This window comes from Saccopteryx bilineata, chromosome 5, assembly GCF_036850765.1.
Source record: "Saccopteryx bilineata isolate mSacBil1 chromosome 5, mSacBil1_pri_phased_curated, whole genome shotgun sequence".
In the NCBI taxonomy this organism is placed as follows: Eukaryota; Metazoa; Chordata; class Mammalia; order Chiroptera; family Emballonuridae; genus Saccopteryx; species Saccopteryx bilineata.
In genome coordinates, this window is record NC_089494.1 from 212,209,999 (window position 1) to 212,233,101 (window position 23,103).

The 23,103-nt window shown below is 39.8% G+C and overlaps 1 protein-coding gene across 1 annotated transcript in view; it reads right to left on the reverse strand.

The window, feature by feature from the left end:
• The window catches only part of MOB1B (MOB kinase activator 1B), a 56,680-nt gene that overhangs the window by 17,525 nt on the left and 16,052 nt on the right, over positions 1-23,103 (reverse strand). Inside the window, exon 2 of the mRNA XM_066233926.1 lies at positions 1,687-1,853. Coding sequence (XP_066090023.1) covers positions 1,687-1,853 — 167 coding nt within the window. The remainder of the gene's footprint in view (positions 1-1,686; positions 1,854-23,103) is intronic.

Sequence of the window (23,103 nt, forward strand, 5' to 3'; positions counted from 1 at the left end):
TGTAATATAGAAACCCTATGCTGCCTTCCTTAGATTTTTTAAATTAGTGAGTTCTCAAGTAAATGGTACAAAAAAGGCAAATTGGAAACTTATTCTGAATATTGTCTTTGAAGTGTCACAGAACCATCTTATTATATATAGGTAAGATGTGTCTCACCAATAAAACAAAAATCACTTTATTTCTTTAGCAACTAAACTCTCAGGACCCAGGAATATAACCACATTATAATAAATACTGACTGGATGCAAATGCCGTAACAGTAAGGTTTTCAGGCATATCAGTAAAATCCTTTAGGTTCCTAAACGTTATTAGCGGGAGGCAGCTCAATTTATAAATCCCATGATATATTTCAAATTATAATAAGATACCATCAAATATTACAAGAAAAATATTGTTTTGTTTTTCCTTAATCAAAGACTTGACATATACTGTATATTTTCAATTAAATTTCATTTTCTTTTTATTAGATTCATATAAAATTCTTCCAATTATAAAATTATACTAGTTTCTTCACTAATGCTGAAAACCCCCGAATATTAAAAGTACAACTTTTATTCCCCAACTTTCTCTGGTTTACTTCCCAAGACTATATTTACGTTTTACTTATTTGTTTTTCTTCCTAGGTGCTAAAAATATCCCATAAACATTTTATTAATTTCATAAATTACTAATGAATTATCTTTTTTAAAAAATAGTAAGATTTAGCCTGACCAGGTGGTGGCACAGTGAAGAGGGCACTGACCTGGGATGCTGAGGACCTAGGTTCGAAACCCGAGGACACTGCTTGAGCACGGGGTCCCTGGCTTCAGCAAGGGATCACTGGCTTGGCTGGAGCATCCCATCCCCCACACCACACTCCCATCAAGGCACAGACATGTATGAGAAGCAATCAATAAATAACTAAAGTACCACAATTACAAGTTCATGCTTCTTGTCTCTCTCTCTCTGGGGATGATGGGGGGGGGCATAATTTAGACAACTGAGTATACTAATGAAAGAGGCAATTTAGCATAGTGATTAAAGTACAGTCCCTAAAATTTTATAGCTCCATATTAGAGCCCAAGCTATGACCTAGGCAAAAATCATTTTAGTAAAATCATTTTGTCTCACCTTCCTTATCTGTCTTAAACTGGGATAATAATAGTACCTACATCATGAGGTTGTAAATATGAAATAAAATAATTCATGTAGAAAGGATTAGCAGAAGCCCAGGCCAAGTAGCTCAGTTGGTTAGAGCATCATCCAATATGCCAAGGTTGCAGGTTCGATCCCTGCTCAGGGCACATACAAGAATCAACCAATGAATGCATAAATAAGTAGAAAAATAATTCAATCTATTTTCCTTCCTCACTTTCTCTCTCTCTCAAACTCAAAAACAAAACAAAACAAAAAACCAAAAAAAATAAAAGGATAGCCGAGTTCCAGACACATAACTAGTGTTCCATAAATATTAACTGCTGTATTATCTGCCCACTAAAGATGGTAAATCTATGCTTTGTATGTCATTATAACAGGAGACAAGAACTGCACAAAACTGCATATTCAGAAATAAAAAGTGGATTGGGTATCACTTTATTGTGATATTTGGTTGCTAACTAGATCTTAGAATAGACAGCACTACAAAATTCACCTACAGCAATGCTACTCACCTAATTTAGAATCTGAGAAACAGAAAGGCTACTTACTGTTCACTGCAACCCACTCATTCAGATCTTCTCCCTCAGGAAGCATGACAGCCATGCGGAGGTTGCCACTGCCGAGGGTGGCTTCTGCATGCTTTAGGAGCTCATACTGGTGAGAGCCCTCGGGAATGTTCTTCTTCGGTTTGAACGTTTTAGAGGAACGACTACCACTGCGAATAGATAAGAAAAAAAAAGCATTTCAATATTTAAGATATGACTTTTCAACAGAGTCAACTACACTGTATTACTGGATAAAATAACACACAGGTAATCCTGTGTCCATAAATAAACAGCCCTAAATTGTACTGGCAATATTAAATCCCAGCAATGTAATTGCTGTAACTACTGTGTTTGATACCCAAAAACTCCTACAAACCTACTGTATCCTCCCTACTGCAACTTCCTGGGAGAAAAAAAATTCTTTGACCCTGGCTGGGTAGCTCAGTTGGTTAGAGCATCATCCCGATATACCAAGGTTGTGAATTCAATCCCCGGTCGGGGCAAATACAAGAATCAACTAATGAATGCATAATAAGTGGAACAACAAATTGATGTTTCTCTCTCTAAAAATCAATTTAAAAATTTTTTAATTGTAACTATCCAGTTCTTCACAGTAAACTAATGACTCAAAATTACAGATTATAATCTATAAAAAAGTACTTCTTTGATAACCTACTTGTTTTATTCCTTTTTATCCCTACTCTAAAATCTCTCATCTTATATAAATATTTTTTTCCTTCATATAAAAATCATAAAGATACAATTTAATATCAATAAAACCAAAAATCCTACAGCAAGAAGGAAAAGCAACATGTTCAGTGCTCTTCCTCCAAAGAGCATGCCCAGGCTTTCCCCTTCATCCTCTCGTTTCCCCTTCCGTTTTTCCCTTCTCTTCTCCCTCTCCCCCAGGTGTGTATTTCCTAATCTTATGCAGATAAGTAGCTAAACAGTAATATGATTGATCTGTTCAAATTTCATGTATTTTTAAAAAACAGATTAAATGAAACTAGTCTTAGAAATGATTTTTTTTTCCTTTTTTTTTTTTTTTTTTTTGTATTTTTCCGAAGCTGGAAACAGGAGGCAGTCAGACAGACTCCCGCATGCGCCCGACCGGGATCCACCCGGCATGCCCACCAGGGGGCGATGCTCTGCCCATCTGGGGCATTGCTCTGTTGCAACCAGAGCCATTCTAGCACCTGAGGCAGAGGCCACAGAGCCATCCTCGGCGCCTGGGCAAACTTTGCTCCAGTGGAGCCTTGGCTGTGGGAGGGGAAGAGAGAGACAGAGAGGAAGGAGAGGGGGAGGGGTGGAGAAGCAGATGGGCGCTTCTCCTGTGTGCCCTGGCCGGGAATCGAACCCGGGACTCCTGCACGCCAGGCCGACGCTCTACCACTGAGCCAACCAGCCAGGGCCCTGAGTTTTTAAGATATGGATTCTTCTGTTAATGTTGGCAAATTCTTATCAAATTGTAAAATATTCTAGTCATCCTTCCTCAATATTCCCTTTTCTTTCTTCAAATGAAAAGGATCAGAAAGGAAAGAATAAATTGATGAGAACTCCATAAACTTTAATGTCACTGAGCCGTGCAGTGGATAGAGTATCAGACTGGGACACAAAGGACCCAGGTTTGAAACCCTGAGGTTGCTAGCTTGAGCACAGGCTCATCTGGCTTGAGCACAGGCTCACCAGCTTGAGCACAGGGTCGCAGACATGACCCTATGGTCGCTGGTTTGAGTCCAAAGGTTGCTGGCTTGAACCCAAGGTCACTGGCTTGAGCAAGGGGTCACTCTGCTGTACCCCCTGGGTCAAGGCACATATGAGAAAGCAATCAATGAACAACTAAGTTGCTGCAAAAAATAATTGATGCTTCTCATCTCTCTCCTTCCTGTTTGTCCCTCTCTCTGTCTCTTCTCGCTAAATAATAATTAAAAAAAAGTTAATGTTACTAAATTCATACCACCAAAACATTAGGCATTTGGACATAATGAAAGGGGAATTTCAAAAAGGACAATAGTTAGAACTTTCCAAGCTCTCTACATAGCATTTCACTTACTTTCTTCTCTCAAACTTTATCCCAAGCTCTCTCCCTTATTCCCCAACATAAAGTGGTAGGTCAGCCCTGGCTATATATTACAATCACCTGAGGAAAAGCTGTTAGAAAGTTTTGAGGATCTGAAATAAACTAAGAATATACCAGTCAATCCAAGTATCTAATTCAAATGACAAGTATTTTTCACTCAAGGTAGCAATGTTCAACCTCTTTCATGTCATGGCATGCATAAATTACTAAAATTCTGTGGCACACCCAAAAATATACTTTTGTCAATCAGACAAAAAAATAGGCATAATTTTGATTTAAACTATATATATAAATATATATATTAGTAACAATCTACCCTTTTTGCTCCAATGCAGCTTTTTGAAAAATCAAGTGCCTATACTTTTATACATGAGGATTTCTGGTACCAAGAATTGGTTTTTTTTTGGGGGGGGGTCAGAGACAGTCAGAGAGAGGAACACATAAGGAGAGACAGAGAGAGAGATGAGAAGCATCAATTCTTCACTGCAGCACCTTAGTTGTTCACTAATTGCTTTCTCTTATGTGCCTTGACGGGGGGGGGGGGCTCTACAGCAAAGCAAGTGACCCCTTGCTCAAGCCAGTGACCCTGGGCTTACACCAGAGACCTTGGGCTTACTCCAGCGACCTTTGGGCTCAAGCCAGCGACCATAGGGTCAAGTCTATGATTCCATGCTCACACCAGCAACCCTGCACTCAAGCCAGTGAGCCTGCGCTCAAGCCAGCAACCTCAGGGTTTTGAACCTCGGTCCTCCGCGTTCCAGTCCACACTCTATCCACTGCAGCACTGCCTGGTCAGTCTTTTATTTTATTTTATTTTTAAGAGTTAACCAATCAGATGTAATTTTATTGTGTGATGCCACTCTTTTATACGACCTATATATTTATGGTTCAAATCAGGGCATTCATACCCGAGAGCTATTGTTCTGTTGGCTGTTGTCATTTTTTTATTTGACAACCTAAAGGAAAAGAGGCCAATCAATTTCTAGAGCAAGATCGGGTAGTTTGACAGGTAAATAACTGAGCCTTACCGGAAAACTCTGAACACACATCCCTTATAATTAGCCATCCAATGTAATCTACTTTGTAAATTTCAACAGCAGTGATTATTTCCTTTTTAAAATCCTACAGAATAAGCCCCATGGTGACATCTGGGTTAACTCCCATAAACTGGTTCTTAATATCTCAACACTGTCACATCCGTCATTACCCTTACTTTTAACCCTTATTGTCAAACTACCAACAAAGTTGGGATTTTCTAAGGTGGACTAGGAAATCTCAAGGTTGAAAGAATTAGGGTGGGGGAGATTTATAGAGAACTCAAAAAGGGGCACTTCTAAGGGTTAGTAGAATAGATATTACTCTGATCACACAACTAGTTAAAGGGCAGAAGAGGAATTCAACAAACAGTCCATTATCTTGAACAGTTACTTAATGTTACCAAGTCTCAGCTTCCTCGTTTATAAAATAGGAATAATAGCAGCTACCTTACTACTAAACCTGGGGCAAGAACTCAACTTGTACTAGTTGTCTTTGCTCCACTTCTAGGTATCACCCTGTTATTCAAATCAGTAGCTCCCCTTCCATAGGTCTGAAGTACAATACTAGAGATCAGGTATTTGATAACTATTTATTAATTGACAGTTTCTGTCAACTTGAAGCTGAGAATTCCTAATCAGGAGAGTAATGATAATGATTAACTAATATTTACTATAGGGTTTGTGCTCAGAAGTATTTTACACGCACTATCTCATTTAGTCCTCATAACTCTACAATGTACATGCTATTATTTTATGAATAATAAAAATAAGACTTAAAGTACTTATATAATTTGCTCAAGATTAGAAAAGTGGTAAATTAAGAAGCCAGAATTTAAATGTAGAATTTAAATCTTATCCACTCCCCAACATTACACGATGTTTATCTTTACCTTCTATTCAATTATTTGTAATAATTTTCTTTCTATATCATCACAGTGCTATCTAATTCAAATAAAAGATTATTTTTCACACTATGACAGCACAATTTTCAACATTTTTCATCCCATAGCACACATAAACTAATTATGAAAATTCTGTGGCACAACAAATATATATAGTTTTTTGCCAATCTGACAAAAAAATAGGTATAATTTTTTTTTTTTTATTAAGTGAGAGCAGGGAGGCAGAGAGACAGACTTCCACATGTGCCCTGACCAGGATCCACCTGGCAAGCACACTAGGGGGCGATGCTCTGCCCATCTGGGTCATTGCTCTGTTGCTCAGCAACCAAGAATGAGGTGGAGGCCAGGAGCCATCCTCAGCGCCTGGGAGCAACTCACTGGAACTGATAGGGTACCAGGGGTCGGGAACCTATGGCTCACGAGCCAGATGTGGCTCTTTTGATGGCTGCATCTGGCTTGCAGACAAATCTTTAATAAAAAAATAATATTAAAAATATAAAACATTCTCATGTATTACAATCCATTCATTTCCTACTGCTCATGTTCATGGTTGCGGGTAGCTGGAGCCAATCACAGCTGTCCTCTGGGACAACACCAAATTTTTATTGGATAATGCGTAATATACACAGGTTGTTGTATGGCTCTCATGGAATTACATTTTAAAATATGTGGCCTTCATGGCTCTCTCAGCCAAACAGGTTCCCAACTCCTGGTAGCCCAAAAGTGAGAAATTTGGCTTCAGTAATAAGTGGCCTTTTAGTTGTAATGAATAGGAGATATGTAAGGGTTAGGAAATAGTTAATCTGTTTGCTTACTCTGGTCTTACTTTGAAATGTAGCAAAAAGTTTACTTTTGCAGGAATGTCAAGGAAAGCTTATATTAGGGAGGGACCTGACAGTTAGGGGTTTAAATAACACTAGTTGTTTGCAAAAGCCTAGCCACAGGATTCACTGTGAAAAGTTAAGTCCTATAAATTAATTAAAACTTAGTTCACCAATCTTAAATCTTTACTTTGTATCCTAAGAAAACAGGGAGTCCCGTGGCAAATCGTTCCAGATCCCAACTGTTCCTGGGAGACACCTGACACCCCCCCACACACACACACCCCCTCACTGTCTTGAAGATTAACCAAGGACACCAGATAGGAGCCACCAGATAAGACCATGCTGATTAATGCCTGTGCTATGAGAACTTGCAGAGGAGATGTTTCTGCAGCTGAACTCCCACCTCCTTCACATTGTTACATGACTAGCTGCATGGGCTTTTTACTTTTTTTCTTTTTCCCTGAACCCTATAAAAACTGCCAGTACCAGGAGAGTGTTAAGGCTGCTTTGTGGACAGGACTCCCCTGCCTTCCAGGGTACTGGTATTTCTGAATTCAAGACACTCTTATATACTCAGTCCGGCTTGTCTCTTTTGATTAGCTGAATGCGATAAGCTACCCCAAACAGCTCATTCCAGTAACAACCAATTGAGCCATGGCTGCGGGAGGGGAAGAGAGAAAGAAGGGGGAGAGGGGGTGAAGAAGCAGATGGTTGCTTCTCCTGAGTGCCCTGACTGGGAATCCCCCAGGACATGCACACATGGGGCTGATGCTCTAACACTGGGCCAACCAGGTAGGGTCTAGGTATAATTTTGATTCATTCACACTGGACAGCTATTGTTGAATTTGCTCCTGTCATTTTTTTTTCTTTTCCAAGTGAAAGGAGGGGAGATAGAGAGACAGACTCTCGCATACACCCCAAGTGGGATCCACCAAACAACCCCCGTCTGGGGCCAATGCTCTGCCCATCTGGGGCCATGCTTGCAACCAAGCTATTTTTAACACCTGAGGTAGAGGCTCTATGGAGCCATCCTCAGCACCCAGGGTATTGAGCTCAAACCAATTGAACCATGGCTGCAAGAGAAGAGGAGGAGAGAGAGAGAAAGAGAGAAAGAAAGGGTAGGGGTAGAGAACCAGATGGTCACTTCTCCTGTGTGCCCTGACTGGGAATCGAACCCAGGACATCCACACACTCTACCACTGTGCCAGCCAGACAGGGCTTGTTGTCACTTTTTATATTTGACATCCTAAGGATAAAGAGGTCAGTGCCCTTGACTAAATATGGTAGGTACTGCATGTTTTAAAAATTCTTGCGGCACACCAGTTGAAAACTGCTGCTCTAGAACATCAAACTGCTAACTGCGATGCCTCTCAATTTACAGTCTGTTCATAACACTTCAATGTTATAAAGTGTAACTCAGTGACTTTACACAAGAACAAGTAGAGGGTTAGCCAATTCCCTATTTATTTAATAACTCATAAAATTTTATAATACAGTCCTTAGAAAATAATGAAGCACTTCACATGCAAAGGCCAATCAGTTTTTACTTCTGTGAAGTTATCTGAAGTATTATCTCAGCTATAGATAAAGGCAATAAAGTTTAATCAATCATCTACAATCACCCCTTAAGCTTTTGAGTCATGTATAGGCTGCAGTTTACTTTGCCCACTAAATCCATTATTCTAGTAAATAAGTAATAAGTAAATAAGAACTGAAAGCTTAGGAGATTTTAGGAAGTGCCCAGAGTCAAATGTTTGGGTGATTTCCATGCAACAGCAACAACTTCATTTTCAAAATCCTATCAATGTGCTAGCAGTGGTCGGCAAACTCATTAGTCAACAGAGCCAAATATCAACAGTACAACGATTGAAATTTCTTTTGAGAGCCAAATTTTTTAAACTTAAACTATATAGGTAGGTACATTCCTTATCGAGGTAGCGCCCGCATGTGGTATTTTGTGGAAGAGCCACAGTCAAGGGGCCAAAGAGCCGCATGTGGCTCACAAGCCGCAGTTTGCTGACCAGGGTGCTAGAGTGTTAAAAGGAGGAACCCAAAATTTCCATATGCAGGGCTCAGAATGAACATGAACCTAGCAATTGAACTAGTGTAGTTCCAAATATACTAACATTATAACCAATGAATGAATGACTACACATATATGTACTTTTACATGCATATATATGTATAAATAAAGCAACAATCCTCACTTTATCCCTGTCTTCATTCATTCAAACTGCTATAACAAAAATATTACAGCCCAGGTGGCTTATAAACAATAGAAATTTATTTTTGCCTAACCAGTGGTGGCACAGTGGCGTAGAACATCGACCTGGGATGCTGAGGTCCCAGATTCGAAAACCTGAGGTCACTGGCTTGCACACAAGTTCATCCACCTGAGCGCCAGCTTGCCAGCTTGAGTGAGGGGTGGCTGGCTTGAGCCCAAAGGTCGCTGGCTTGAAGCCCAAGGTCACTGGCTTGAACAAGGGGTCACTGCCTCGCTAGAGCTCCCCCTGACCCCCAGCCTAGGTCAAGGCACCTATGAGAAGAAATCAATGAACAACTCAAGTGATGCAACTACAAGTTGATGCTTCTCATCCCTCTCCCTTTCTGTCTCTCTTGCTTAGAAGGAGGAGGAGGAGGAGGAGGAGGAGGAGGAGGAGGAGGAGGAGGAGGAGAAGAGGAAGGAAGAAGGAAGGAAGAAAAGAAGAAGAAGGAAGAAAGAAGAAGGAGAAGAGAAGGAGAAGGAGAAGGAGAAGAAGAAGAGGAAGAGGAAGAGGAAGAGGAAGAGGAAGAGGAAGAGGAAGAGGAAGAGGAAGAAGAAGAAGGCAGACTGCTCTGGGAGGGTGGGAGGACCTCAGAAACTTCTCTCATCACCTGTGTCCCTTCACTGTCCCAGTGAATCAAGTATCGACCTGGAATGCTGAGGTTGCTGGTTCAAGACCCCAGGCTCGCCAGGTCAAGGCACATACAGGGAAACTACTAAGAGTTGATGCTTCCTACTCATCTCCCCCTTCTTTCTTTCCTTCCTCTTCTCTCTCTCTCTCTCTCCCCCTCCCTCCCGTCTCCAAATTAAATAAACATCTTTAAAGATATATCAAAAAGTTAAAAATAGAAAAATAAAATCAATTTAAAAATCAAAAAAAGAAAAAAATAATTTACTTCTCAGAGTTTGGGGGATAGAAGTCTAAGATCAGAGTGCCTGCACTATTGGGTACTAATGAAGACCTTCATCCAGGTTATTGGCTGCCCTCTCCTCACTGTATCCTCATATGATGGAAGGGGTTATGAATCTGTGAAACTCTGTGGGGTCTTTTTTTATATAAAGACACTAACCCCAATCGTGAAGGTAAAGCCCTCATGACATAATCACCTCCTAAAAGCCCCACATCCTAATACCATCACGGGTATTAGGATTTCAACATATGAATTTGGGGGGCCACATTCACCACAAATCCTCCCACTATCCTTCTACTAATTCATAAAGGATTAATTTAAAACATTATATCTTCATGCTTATTTGCTTATATTTTACCTTCTCACTAGATTGTGAGTTACTCAAGAATATGGATGATGTCTTAGTCCTGGGACCTAACAGATACCTAATAAGTGTTTACTCTTTTAAATGGTATTGAAAGAGGAGAAAAATCTTGTTCTTTTTTTTTTTTTTTTTTTGTATTTCTTTGAAGCTGGAAACGGGGAGAGACAGCCAGACAGACTCCCGCATGCGCCCGACCGGGATCCACCTGGCACGCCCACCAGGGGCGACGCTCTGCCCACCAGGGGGCGACACTGTGCCCCTCCGGGGCTGTCGCCCCGCCGCAACCAGAGCCACTCCAGCGCCTGAAGCAGAGGCCAAGGAGCCATCCCCAGCGCCCAGGCCATCTCCGCTCCAATGGAGCCTTGGCTGCGGGAGGGGAAGAGAGAGACAGAGAGGAAGGGGGGGGGGTGGAGAAGCAAATGGGCGCTCTCCCATGTACCCTGGCTGGGAACCGAACCCGGGTCCCCCACACGCCAGGCCAACGCTCCACCGTTGAGCCAACCGGCCAGGGCCAAAAATCTTGTTCTTATTGCAAGGAGAAATTGTTCTCAATATTAAAGGAAGGAACTGATCCATCAGCTTTGTTTGATGTAACAAATGTAAAAGATTTTAACTGCAGAAAGAGAAGTAAAAGATAATTTGGGGATATTTCCTAATCCTGACACCAAAATATCAGTTTCCATTTTAGGTCCCTTAAAGTCCTGCCCTACTTAAACCTTCACTGAAAGAAAAAAATCTAAGCAAGACATCTCAGCAATTCTAAGCAAGCCTACTCCTCCCAATATGGGAGGGAAGAGAAAGAAAAGAGGCAGTGTTTTTATTATAACTAATACGCACTTCCTTGTTAACAGAATTACTTTTTTTTTCAAAGAGCAGAATTTCTCCTAGCATTAAATCTAAAACCATAGCCTATTATAAAGTGTGCAATGAAAGATCAAGTCTGCAGCCTTGACTGTAACTGGAAAAATTTTTACATCAGATACAGATGTCAATACTTGGTTAAAGATTTCACCTACGATTCCTATAATCCATTACTTGCCTACAAATTTGAAGCGGTAACACAATAGGCATTCAATGCAATCAGTGACATAGCAGTTATGTGGTCTAAATACTTTGAAATTAAATTTTTTTAAATTTTTCATTTATTCATTTTAGAGAGAGGAGAGAGAAAAAAGAGAGACAGAAAGGGAGATGGGAGGAGCAGGAAGCATCAACTTGTAGTTGCTTCCCCTTATGTGCCTTGACTGGGCAAGTTTGGGGTTTCAAACTGACAACCTCAGCGTTCCAGATCAACAAATTTACCAATGCGCCGCCACAGGTCAGGCTGAAATTAAAATTTTATAATAAAGCAAGCTTGACTAGAAAAAAAAACACACACAAAGTTAAAATGGTCCTTTTCTCTCTCTCTCTCTTTTTTTTTTTTTTTTTTTTTTTTTGTATTTTTCTGAAGCTGGAAACAGGGAGGCAGTCAGACAGACTCCCGCATGCGCCCAACCGGGATCCATCCGGCATGCCCACCAGGGGGCAATGCTCTGCCTATCTAGGGCGATGCTCTGTTGCAACCAGAACCATTCTAGCGCCCGAGGCATCTCATATTTGTTTTAACAAGAGAGGACAGACAGGAAGGGAGAGAGATGAGAAGCAACAACTTGTAGTTGTTTATCAAGCATCAACCTTGGTTGTTTATTACTTTTTCATATGTGCTTCACTGGGGGGTGGGCACCTCTCCAGCAACCTTGGGCTCAAGCCAGCAACCATAGGATCATGTCTATGTGCCCACACTCTATCCATGCTCAAATTGGTGAGCCTGTGTTCAAGCCGGTGACCTCGGATTTCAAACCTGGGTACCTAGCGTCCTAGGCCGATGCTCTATCCACTGCACCACTGCCTGGTCAGGCGTCTCATATACTTTTAACTAGATTTTCTTTTTTCACTTTATGTCTAGTCATCCCTAGAGAATTAATTCAGGGATCATTTTCCTCAGACAGCTTCCTGATACCAATGGGTTTACCAATGCGCCACCACAGGTCAGGCTGAAATTAAAATTTTATAATAAAGCAAGCTTGACTAGGAAAAAAAAACACACAAAGTTAAAATGGTCCTTTTCTCTCTCTCTCTCTCTCTCTCTCTCTCTCTCTCTCTCTCTCTCTGTATTTTTCTGAAGCTGGAAACAGGGAGGCAGTCAGACAGACTCCTGCATGCGCCCAACCGGGATCCACCTGGCATGCCCACCAGGGGGCGATGCTCTGCCTAAGCTGGGTTAAGGACACCTTCTCTGTGTTCATACACAGCACTATCATGTGTCTCTATTTCATAATGCACCATGATGAGTCTCTCAAAAGCAAGGGCTGTTTCTAAGTCATTGCTGCTTTATCTGAGCCTAGCGGAAGGCCTAGGTCAGAACAGAGCTTTAATAACTGTTTGTTGAGCTAAATTGATAATAAAGGACTCAAGAGCAAAACTGATAAAGGACTCCAGGTCAAAGTGGTAGGTAAAGCAAATATCCTGGCAACATTTACTAAATTTATACTTTCAGTTTATACAAATAGGCTCAGTTATAGTAAATACAAGAGCACAGTACATACTACACATGCATAGCACTATACATCTTTAGTAGTACAAGTGAACAAATGGAATTCTCCAAACACAAAATTACAGTACAAGACTGTAGAACTGGATTCGGCATGACATGACGCCAACATTATAAACTTCAGGGATCCTCAATGGCAGCACCCTTCCAAGGAGCTAGCAGGAATACTAACAACATGTTTCCATGGTCATAAAAATTGCAAAAGTGCCTGACGCGCAGTGGATAGAGCATCGGACTGGGATGCAAAAGACCCAGGTTCGAGACCCCGAGGTCGCCAGCTTGAGCGCAGGCTCATCTGCTTTGAGCAAAAGCTCATCAGCTTGAGCCCAAGGTCACTGGCTCAAGCAAGGGGTTATTCAGTCTGCTGAAGGCCTGCGGTCAAGGCACATATGAGAAAGCAATCAATGAACAATTAAGGTGTTGCAACGCACAAAGAAAAACTAATGATTAATGCTTCTCATCTCTCCATTCCTGTCTGTCCCTGTCTATCCCTCTCTCTAACTCTCTCTCTGTCTCTGTAAAAAAAAAAAAAAATTGCAAAAGTAATCTGACTGCAATTAGGACTGCTGTCTCTTGACTCCTCCCACCATCATACTTCCTCCTTTGTTAATGTGGTATTTTGAGTATTTGGCTAAAGGAAAGTTGAGTAGGGGATATATTTACTTTAGGTTTTATATATGTATGTAGTTCATAATCATGTCCATATATGATTAGATTATTGCTCATCTAAATATAGGGATGACTTCCAAGAACTTTCCCACCACCCAAGCACTGCCTTATCTGGTATCATTACACTAATGTGCTGGACCAGAGTCATCTGGATGTGAGTGCCATAGGCTACTGGCACAGTTATGAGAACACTGTACAATACTTTACACTTGGCAGAGATTTCCTCATCTTAAAATATTACATGACATGGCCCTGGCCGGTTGGCTCAGCGGTAGAGCGTCGGCCTAGCGTGCGGAGGACCCGGGTTCGATTCCCGGCCAGGGCACATAGGAGAAGCGCCCATTTGCTTCTCCACCCCTCCGCCGCACCTTCCTCTCTGTCTCTCTCTTCCCCTCCCGCAGCCAAGGCTCCATTGGAGCAAAAGATGGCCCGGGCGCTGGGGATGGCTCTGTGGCCTCTGCCCCAGGTGCTAGAGTGGCTCTGGTCGCAACATGGTGACACCCAGGAGGGTCGCAACATGGCGACGCCCAGGATGGGCAGAGCATCGCCCCCTGGTGGGCGTGCCGGGTGGATCCCGGTCGGGCGCATGCGGGAGTCTGTCTGACTGTCTCTCCCTGTTTCCAGCTAAAGAAAAATAAAAAAATAAAAAAATAATAAAAAAAAAATATTACATGACATTACCAATAAAGTGAATTGTGAATCTGAAACCTAAGTTATCGATAATAAACACATTTTGATCACCCATATCAGAGGGAAAAGTAAGTAATCTTTCTACTCTCTCTACAGAATACAGTAACGCTGTTTTCTTACAAATATTGGTATAAGAAGTTATCAAAAAGTATGCAGACAAAAATGTAAGAAAGTACTAAGGTCTATCAGGCAGTTAATAAAAATGTTACTTTTCTAATTTTGTAATATTGACTTTGTCTGCTTTATTAAATTTGTAAATTGTGATTTTTTTCTGTCTAAATATTTATTTTGCTAATTTTGTATTCATAATTTTTTTTTATCAAGGAGGGTCCCAAAATCTGGATTAGACTCTACCCATCTGAAGGCTCACTAAAAGTACTAAAACTGAAAAATTAGGAATTACAGCCTGATATAACTGACTCTCTCAATTATCCGCCTACAAATCTATTTAAGTCTAACCTCAGAGAAACTGCTCTTTGACCAACCCCTAAAGAATTACCCAAGCCTTTCTCCACGTACCACCGGACTCCAGTCTTCTATTACTTACTGCATTTACCAAACTGAAAATTGTGCTGACTTGTCTGAACCCCCTCTTACCATGTGCAATTTAGAAGCCGGTATCTCACTTATTCATGTGGGTATTTTTTCAGAAGCTACTTTGCAATGCAATAACTGATTGATAATTGTTGATCTTTTTAAAAGTGTTACTCCTTGCCCTGGCTGAGTAGCTCAGTTGATTCTAACATCATCCCTACATGCCAATATTGTGATCAGATCCCTGGTCAGGGTACATACAAGAATCAAACAATAAATGCAAGACTATGTGGAACAACAAATCAATGTTTCTCTTACTCTCCCCTCTCTTTGTCCCCCTTCCTCTCTCTCTAAAAGCAATCAATAAATAAAAAATTTTTAAATGATTTTTAAAAATGGTTGTTATTCCTTGAACTACTATGTTTAGAAAAGTTTATTAAGCTCTTTAACTTGTATCAGATGTTGATTCACCACTGTGGATAAGTGAGAAATAGGATTAACTATAAGACCTGACATGAGCTAATTTCTTTAAGGACCTAGGAGTTGTAGTACTATTATCCCAGTGCAGGGGTCCCCAAACTACAGCCTATGGGCCACATACGGCCCCCTGAGGCCATTTATTCAGCCCCCCGCCGCACTTCCGGAAGGGGCACCTCTTTCATTGGTGGTCAGTGAGAGGAGCATAGTTCCCATTGAAATACTGGTCAGTTTGTTGATTTAAATTTACTTGTTCTTTATTTTAAATATTGTATTTGTTCCCATTTTGTTTTTTTACTTTAAAATAAGATATGTGCACTGTGCATAGGGATTTGTTCATAGTTTTTTTTATAGTCCAGCCCTCCAACTGTCTGAGGGACAGTGAACTGGCCCCCTGTGTAAAAAGTTTGGGGACCCCTGTCCTAGTGCCTTGCTCACCTAAAGGATCATCATAGTTTAAAAAGCTGTACTGTCTAGGGCCCTGTCTGGTTGGCTCAGTGTTAAAGCGTCCGCCCAGTGTATGGATGTCCTGGGTTTAACTCCTGGCCATGGCACACAGGAGAAGTACCCATCTGCTTCTCCCCTCCCTCCTCCTCTCACTTTTCTCTCTCTCTTTCTTCTCCTCCCCTCTTGTAGCTCTCCTCCTGCAGCCATGGCTTGATTGGAGCGAGTTGGCCCTGGGCACTGAGGATGGCTCGATGGCCTCTGTCTCAGATGTTAAAAAATGGCTCCAGTTCTATCAGAGCACTAGTGGGCTTGCTGGGTGGATCCTGGTCAGGGTGCATGCAGAAGTCTGTCTCTGTCTCCCCTCCTCTCACTAAAATTTGAAAGAAAAAAGCTGTGTTGTCTAATACGTAAAAATTAGAAGCTTGTACAAACAGTAGGCAATAGTAGCCTCTTTGTTCCTCCTCCGTAAAGGCCAAGCTTTTCATTTAGCTACTGCAATCTCTAGAACTATGTGAAGTGGAAGTATGTACTTATATCAAAGACCCACAAACAGTAGTATTTGATTTTACTTTAAAAAGTTATAGTAGCTTCTGTGATGATGAAAATGTTTTGGGTGTTGAAAGGAGTGTGGATTACTCAAGTATGTGCACATTTGTCTAAAATAATTTAACTATATACTTACAATCTGGGCATTTCACTGTTTGCAGATCAAACTTCAATAAAACAAGAACAAAAATAAAGCAATTAAGCCTACTAAGCTTTATCTCTGAGCTATATAGTATGGAAATACCTCCCATGAAGTTCTTAAACATTTATACAATTTTTTTTTAACTTTTTGCCTCTAGTTCTTAATCTATTTTGAGCCTCTAATAACCTTCTGTTTAGAGACATGATATTTTACATACAGAAATTCAGGTAGGTGTTGTAACCTGTTCATAAATCCAGATAAAGAGCTCCTGCCCCCTCATGGCAACATTCCCTTTCTAAAATCTTCCGAGCCCCACATTTACTTTCTAATCCTACAGATGTATTCTTCTGGATAAAACCACACAGACATTTAAGATGAATAAGTACAGGTCTTTTATTCAATTAAAAAAGATCTACTGACTACACTCCATGGTTTATTCTTTTCTATTAAACAGTGCCTCTAAGAGAAAGCTTTGATCGTATTTGTAGAATACTTTACACTAAAGTTCAAAACCATGACATTTGTAAGAAAGTCAATGAATTAAATTAATATTCTTTAAGAAAATAAAAATGTCCATGTTGATGCCTATAAAATGTCCTGGAAAATGAGAAAGCCTTAATGTCTTTAACTAGAATCAGATAAAAAGATTAGAAACATAAATATAAAAGTTAATCTTTTTCTCCTACAAATCTAATTTCAAATGTACCTTTTTTCTTAATAAAACAAAAATAATTCTTGATTTAGAGGAATTTTACTAATACTAATTAAGGTCAAAGACATTAAAGATTTAAATGAGATCTGCTAAAGTATCAGAATCATAAACTGAATAATCTGGAATATCAGTGAAAACTCATAATAAACAACGAATAAAAGAGTTCCTGCAGCTTAAATTTGGATTAATCTGTTTCCTTGTAAAAATGAGTTATTGAACTCACTGGAAAAGAACTTTTGGACTCACTATATACTAACATGTAGCAGTAACAAAAACAACTCAAAAAACATAAAGTACCGTATTTCCCCTTGTAAAAGACACATGCTTTTTCGAAAAATTTGGGGTCTAAAAACTAGGTACATCTAATACAGTGGCTGTAGGTTTTTTTTTTTTGTTTTTTTTTTTATTTTTTTTTTAAATCTTTTTTTTTAATTTTATTTATTCATTTTTAGAGAGGAGAGAGAGAGGGAGAGAGAGAAACAGAGAGGGAGAGAGAGAGGAGGGGGGAGGAGCTGGAAAGCATCAACTCCCATATGTGCCTTGACCAGGCAAGCCCAGGGTTTCGAACCGGCGACCTCAGCATTTCCAGGTCGACGCTTTATCCACTGCGCCACCACAGGTCAGGCACAGTGGCTGTAGGTTTTTTTACTTGCATTTCCCGCTTTTTTTCACACGATGAGGAGTTGTATGAATTTTATGATGAACAAAACTTGAGTTCAATAACTTTATGTAATATTTATTTTAAGGTACGTCTTATACAGGAGAGCATCTTATACATGGGAAATAGGGTAGCTTAACCAGTAACATCATTTCCTTTCACTAAGAGCACTACACAACTGTGGATGTTTAAGAGAAAGGCAATAAAATAGATTAGTACTTACAAGACTATTTTAAAGAGTGGTAATTGAGATGGTGAGCTGAAAATGCACATTAGCTTTCACTTCCTACTCAAGGTGAACTTAAAAAAAAATAATCTCAAAAGGACAAAGAGAATGAAGAGGAGACAATAACAAAATTTTGAAAATTAGGAAGTAAATAAATAACTGAATTAACATACCTACAGAAACCCCATTTACACCACAGATCACACAGAGGTTCAGGATTAATCGAAGTAGCATACTATGGAGGGGGGGTGAACACAGAACTTTCCTAGTGTATTTAAGGAGATATACACCCCAACAAAGGGCTCCTGTAGTAGTCCAGCCTAAGAAAAGATTAGAAGGTGAAGGTTTATTCTACGAAGAGAGCAAAACAGAAAGGGTGGCTAATCGGCAGATCCAGGCACAGTTGCAAACAGATTACTTACTTAACACTTTAGATTAAATGACTTTGAGACTCCTCGCCTTTTCCCCCCAGCAGGATCCCAAAAACCCTGCAGTCAGAAAAATATCTCCAAGCAAAATCCAGAACAGTTTTTTCAGGCACATCTGACAACACCATATTTAAAGACCTAGAAAGATACTTATTCCAGGAGTTCTTCAAGTAAACAGCCTAGTCATAATCACCCTTCAGCAAAACCACGGGTGACATGCCCTCCACACATATGCACAGAGATTACAATTAGCTTTTCAGCTGTCCTTTGTAAATAAAAGCAGAAAGCAAAGGATCATCAGGCACATGAGGAAAGCCTCTAACATGAAAGAAAACACTAAAACTGGAGAAAAAAAAACATAGAGGATAAAGAATGCAAAACTATTAATGTTTTCAGTGATGGGGAAAAATATTGTTTCATGAAATAAGAACAAGACACTACATAAAAAGTAAACTAAACAGGACTCTTAAAATAAATTTAAATTTTAAATTTAAAAATAAAAATTTTAAAATTTCCCAGAAATGAAAAACATAGTAGAAAGAATAGAAAATAAAACAGAAGTAATCTCTTAGAACACAAAGCATAAAAAAACAAAGAGATGGACAAGGACAAAAAGAAAGTTAAGGACTAATCCATATCCAGGTTAGCTAAGGTCCAATATCCAAGTAAGAGGAATTCCAAAAAGATACAACAGACAATAGAAAAATATGGACATTTTCCCAGAATCAAAATCTTTTTAGAAACAGAGACCACCAACTCAGTGAATGAAAACAGGCCCACACCAAAAGCTGTCATTAAGGAATTCCAGAACAATACACACAAATAGTCTGGGGAGGGGGAAGAACAGGTTTCATTCAAAGAATTAGGAATCAGAAAGACACTGGGACTTCACAACTAGAGCTTGGAACCCCTATAAACTGAAATTAAAATTCTGTGGGAAGTTATTTACAACCTAGAACTCTAACATAACAACAATCAAGATGAAGACAATATATTTCAAGATACATAAGCTCTCAAAATCTTTACACTCCTTATATTGTTTCTTGGGATCATTTAGAGAATCTCTGCCCCACCAAAATAAGGAACTAAACCAAGAGAAAAACATGAGATCCCAGAAACAAGAAATCCAACCCAAGAGCCATGCAAAGGGAATCCCCTAGAATGAAGGTGAAGGGAGATTCCAAAAATGACACCAATGTAGACACTTATTCAAAAAGGTGAAGTGAAAGAATCTGAATGTATTTGAAGTTAACCGGGGGAGTGTTTGGGGATAAAAGAATAATGAGTACATAGAAAATGCTGTCCAGAGACAGCATAAAGTTGTTCAGGAAAAGAAATATAAAACTATAGTATGTATTTGGCTCAACTGTCAACCGTGTTTAAGTAATATTAACTATACTCAGAAGTTGGAGGGATGCTAAGCACGAGGAGAGGACGTGATATCCTCTTCTTCCATAACAAGAACTCAATAGTTCATGCCTAGCAATGAAAAAAATTAATGAGTAACAATAAAAAATTAGAGATAAGAAATTAAAAATCAAAACAATCAGGTAAGAGTTCAAGTAGCTGTATTTAAAAACAGGAAAGGAAGTATTTTTGTTTTTTTTTATGGCAAGCCTTATAGAACTATTAGACTCTAAACCATGCACATGCATAAATCTGACAAAAAAAAAAACTAAGTTTAAAAGCTTGAAAACTTAATAAAAATACAGTTTGAATGCTTATCAAAACATGGTAATAAAATGGATTATTTACAGAAATGTTAATAAACTGCTCTATCTTTAAAATTTAACCATGTTGTACAATACACTTATGACCCAGCATATTTATAGTACCACCATAGATAAGCCAAAATCAACTAAATATACAAGGTAGGGCAAAAGTAGGTTTACAATTATGAGCACATGAAACAGTTTATTCTTCTATTATTTTTTATTAATTATTGCATTATTTTCCATACAACAGCTGTGAACCTACTTTTGTCCCACCCTGTATAGGAAGACTTCTTATCCTAATGGTTTATTACCTGGTAGCTTGTACTGCTATCTTCATATCTCTATTATCAAATCTGTTCCATCTGACCAGATGATGACGCAGTATAGAGCGTCAACCTGGAACGCTGAGGACTTGAGCAAGAGGTCACTGACTCAGCTGTATCCTCTGGGTCAAGGCACATATTAGAAAGCAATCACCTGACCAGGCGGTGGCGCAGTGGATAGAGCATCAGACTGGGATGCGGAAGACCAGGTTTGAGACCCCGAGGTCGCCAGCTTGAGTGTGGGCTCATCTGGTTTGAGCAAAAAGCTCATTAGCTTGGACCCAAGGTCACTCGCTTGAGCAAGGGGTTACTTGGTCTGCTGTAGCCCCCCAGTTAAGGCACTTATGAGAAAGCAATCAATGAACAACTAAAGTGCCACAACGAAAAACTGATGACTGATGCTTCTCATCTCTCTCCGTTCCTGTGTATCTGTCCCTGTCTATCCCTCTCTCTGACTGTTTTTGTAAAAAAAAAAAAAGAGAGAAAGAAATCAATCAATGAACTAAGGTTGATTGATGCTTTTCATCTCTCTCCCTTCCTATCTCTCTCTTATAAAAAGAAAAAACCTGTTTCAAAAACATTCATCTAGCAACTGTCAGATTCAACCAATCTGATATACCTATAGCTCCCAAGGAAAACAGAAGATATCAATTAAATATACACCAAATTGAAATTTGTAAAAGCAATATGCAGTAGTGGGGAAATGCTGACTGCTGCTGACCAATCCTATGGCCCTGGATTCACACTGCACCTCCGTTACTTAGAGACCTTGACTTAGTTCCTTAGCCTCTCTAGAGCCTTATTTACCTCAGGTACAAAATGGGGAAAGCAGTATGCTACAGAGTAGCTTCAAGGATTAGAAACTAAAAAGTAAAATACTAATGCAATGGCTGGCACAACAACCAACGAAAGCCAGTTACTGTTATTATTTAACTCAGGCTTTATCTGCTTCATATGAAATGAAAACTTGGTTTTTGCAGTGGGGTATTCTGGGCTGGAATCCCTGATTTGCGCTCTATAAATTATGTAATTTCAGGCAAGCTACTTAATCATTCTGATAGCAAAAAAATACACACACACACACACACACACACACACACAGCCTCACCAGGCCAGGTGATGGCGCAGTGGATAGTGTGACAAGATGGGATGCAGAGGACCCAGGTTCGAAACCCCAGGTCGCCTTGAGTGTAGGGTCTCTGGCTTGAGCATGGGATCCAAGACATGACCCCATGGTCGCTGGCTTGAGCAAGGGGTCACCCGCCCAGCTGAAGTCCCCCCACCACAGTCAAGGCACACATGAGAAAGCAATCAATGAACAACTAAGGTGCTGCAACAAGAATTGATGCTTCTCATCTCTTTCCCTTCCTGACTGTCTGTCCCTACCTATCCCCCTGTTTCTCTAACTTAAAAAACAAACAAACACACATACACACACAAACCTGCTCCATGTAGAATGGTTCTGAAAGCCAAATGATATGTACAGAAATATAAAGCACCACTTCGTGCAGAGTCAGTACTCAATAATTGATACCAGTTAAATATATGTGTACCATCTCTCTATCCTTTGTAATGAAGGCCTGTCCATAGACATAAGCTGAGTTATACATACATATTGTACATTTAAATAAGCAACTTTATAAAAAGAATGGAACATGTACTGTCCAAAAATACAACTAAAATAATAAGACACTTGGAATTCTTGGTATAATCAAGATTTGTCTCATTAGAATTTGTTTATATAACTGACGAAGTGTAAGAGTCTCAACTGGTTCACCTAAAAATAAGTTTTGACTAAAATCTTTTTCAATCCTAAAAAAAAAAAATCTCTAAATGTAAATTATTTATCCAGAGACTTGGTTTCATTGTTACCAATTCCACAAGTCACCATAAATCTTCTCAAACTCCATTAAAAGAAAGACATGCTGTCAAATACCAAACTGCTCTTACATATGAAAAAGAGGCACAAACATATAATTTTACCCGATTTACCTAAGTTCTGTACAATCACCACTGAAATTCGAAGTCCCACCTCTTTAAGCCTGACTTCCAGGGGCCAAAATATGTTACAGACTTACTCTTTTAGAGGACAACTGCAAATCACAAGAACAACTGAATTCTTCTATAGAGAAATTAAGACAAAATACTTCTTTGATTCAAGTTTGCTTCCTTTCCCCATTCTCCCTTTCTGTTTAGAAACAAAGGTTCTCTCAGTTCACCAATGGTTTAATCTAACCAAAAGCCTATGCTACCCAAGCAAAGGACTATCATCATTCCTGCAAATGAAGGGCTAACAAGAACAGCTTGTGGTTATCAGTGTGATGTCATCAAAGACCCTGTGAAAATACAGAGATGAAGTCAAACCTGAGAATACAAGGCAGTGGAAGGGATACATAAAACTCCAGGAGAGGTACAGTTAAAAGATAAAAATAAAGCCCCTTTAATTCTAATACAATCAACTACAATGAATTGCAAAAGTGACATTTCACATTACCTGGGATTCAGCAATACTCCCCAATACCTGGAACAAACCATTTAAAACTAAGAATGAGTAGCTTTTCCATTCAAGATGGCAGCATAGATAAATGGGGTACTAGCCTCTTCCCACAACCACATCAAAAATTACAACTAGCCTGACCAGGCAGTGTCACAGTGGATAGAGAAGCAGCCTGGGAAACTGAGGACCCAGGTTTGAAACCCCAAGGTCATGGGTTTGAGCATGAGCTCATCCAGCTTAAGTGCAGGGTCACCACCTTGAGCATGGGATCACAGACATTACCCTATGGTAGCTGGCTTGAGCCCAAAGGTCACTGGCTTGAGCCCAAGATCACTGCCTTGAGCCCAACGGTTGCTGGCTTGAAGCCCAAGGTTGCTGGCTTGAA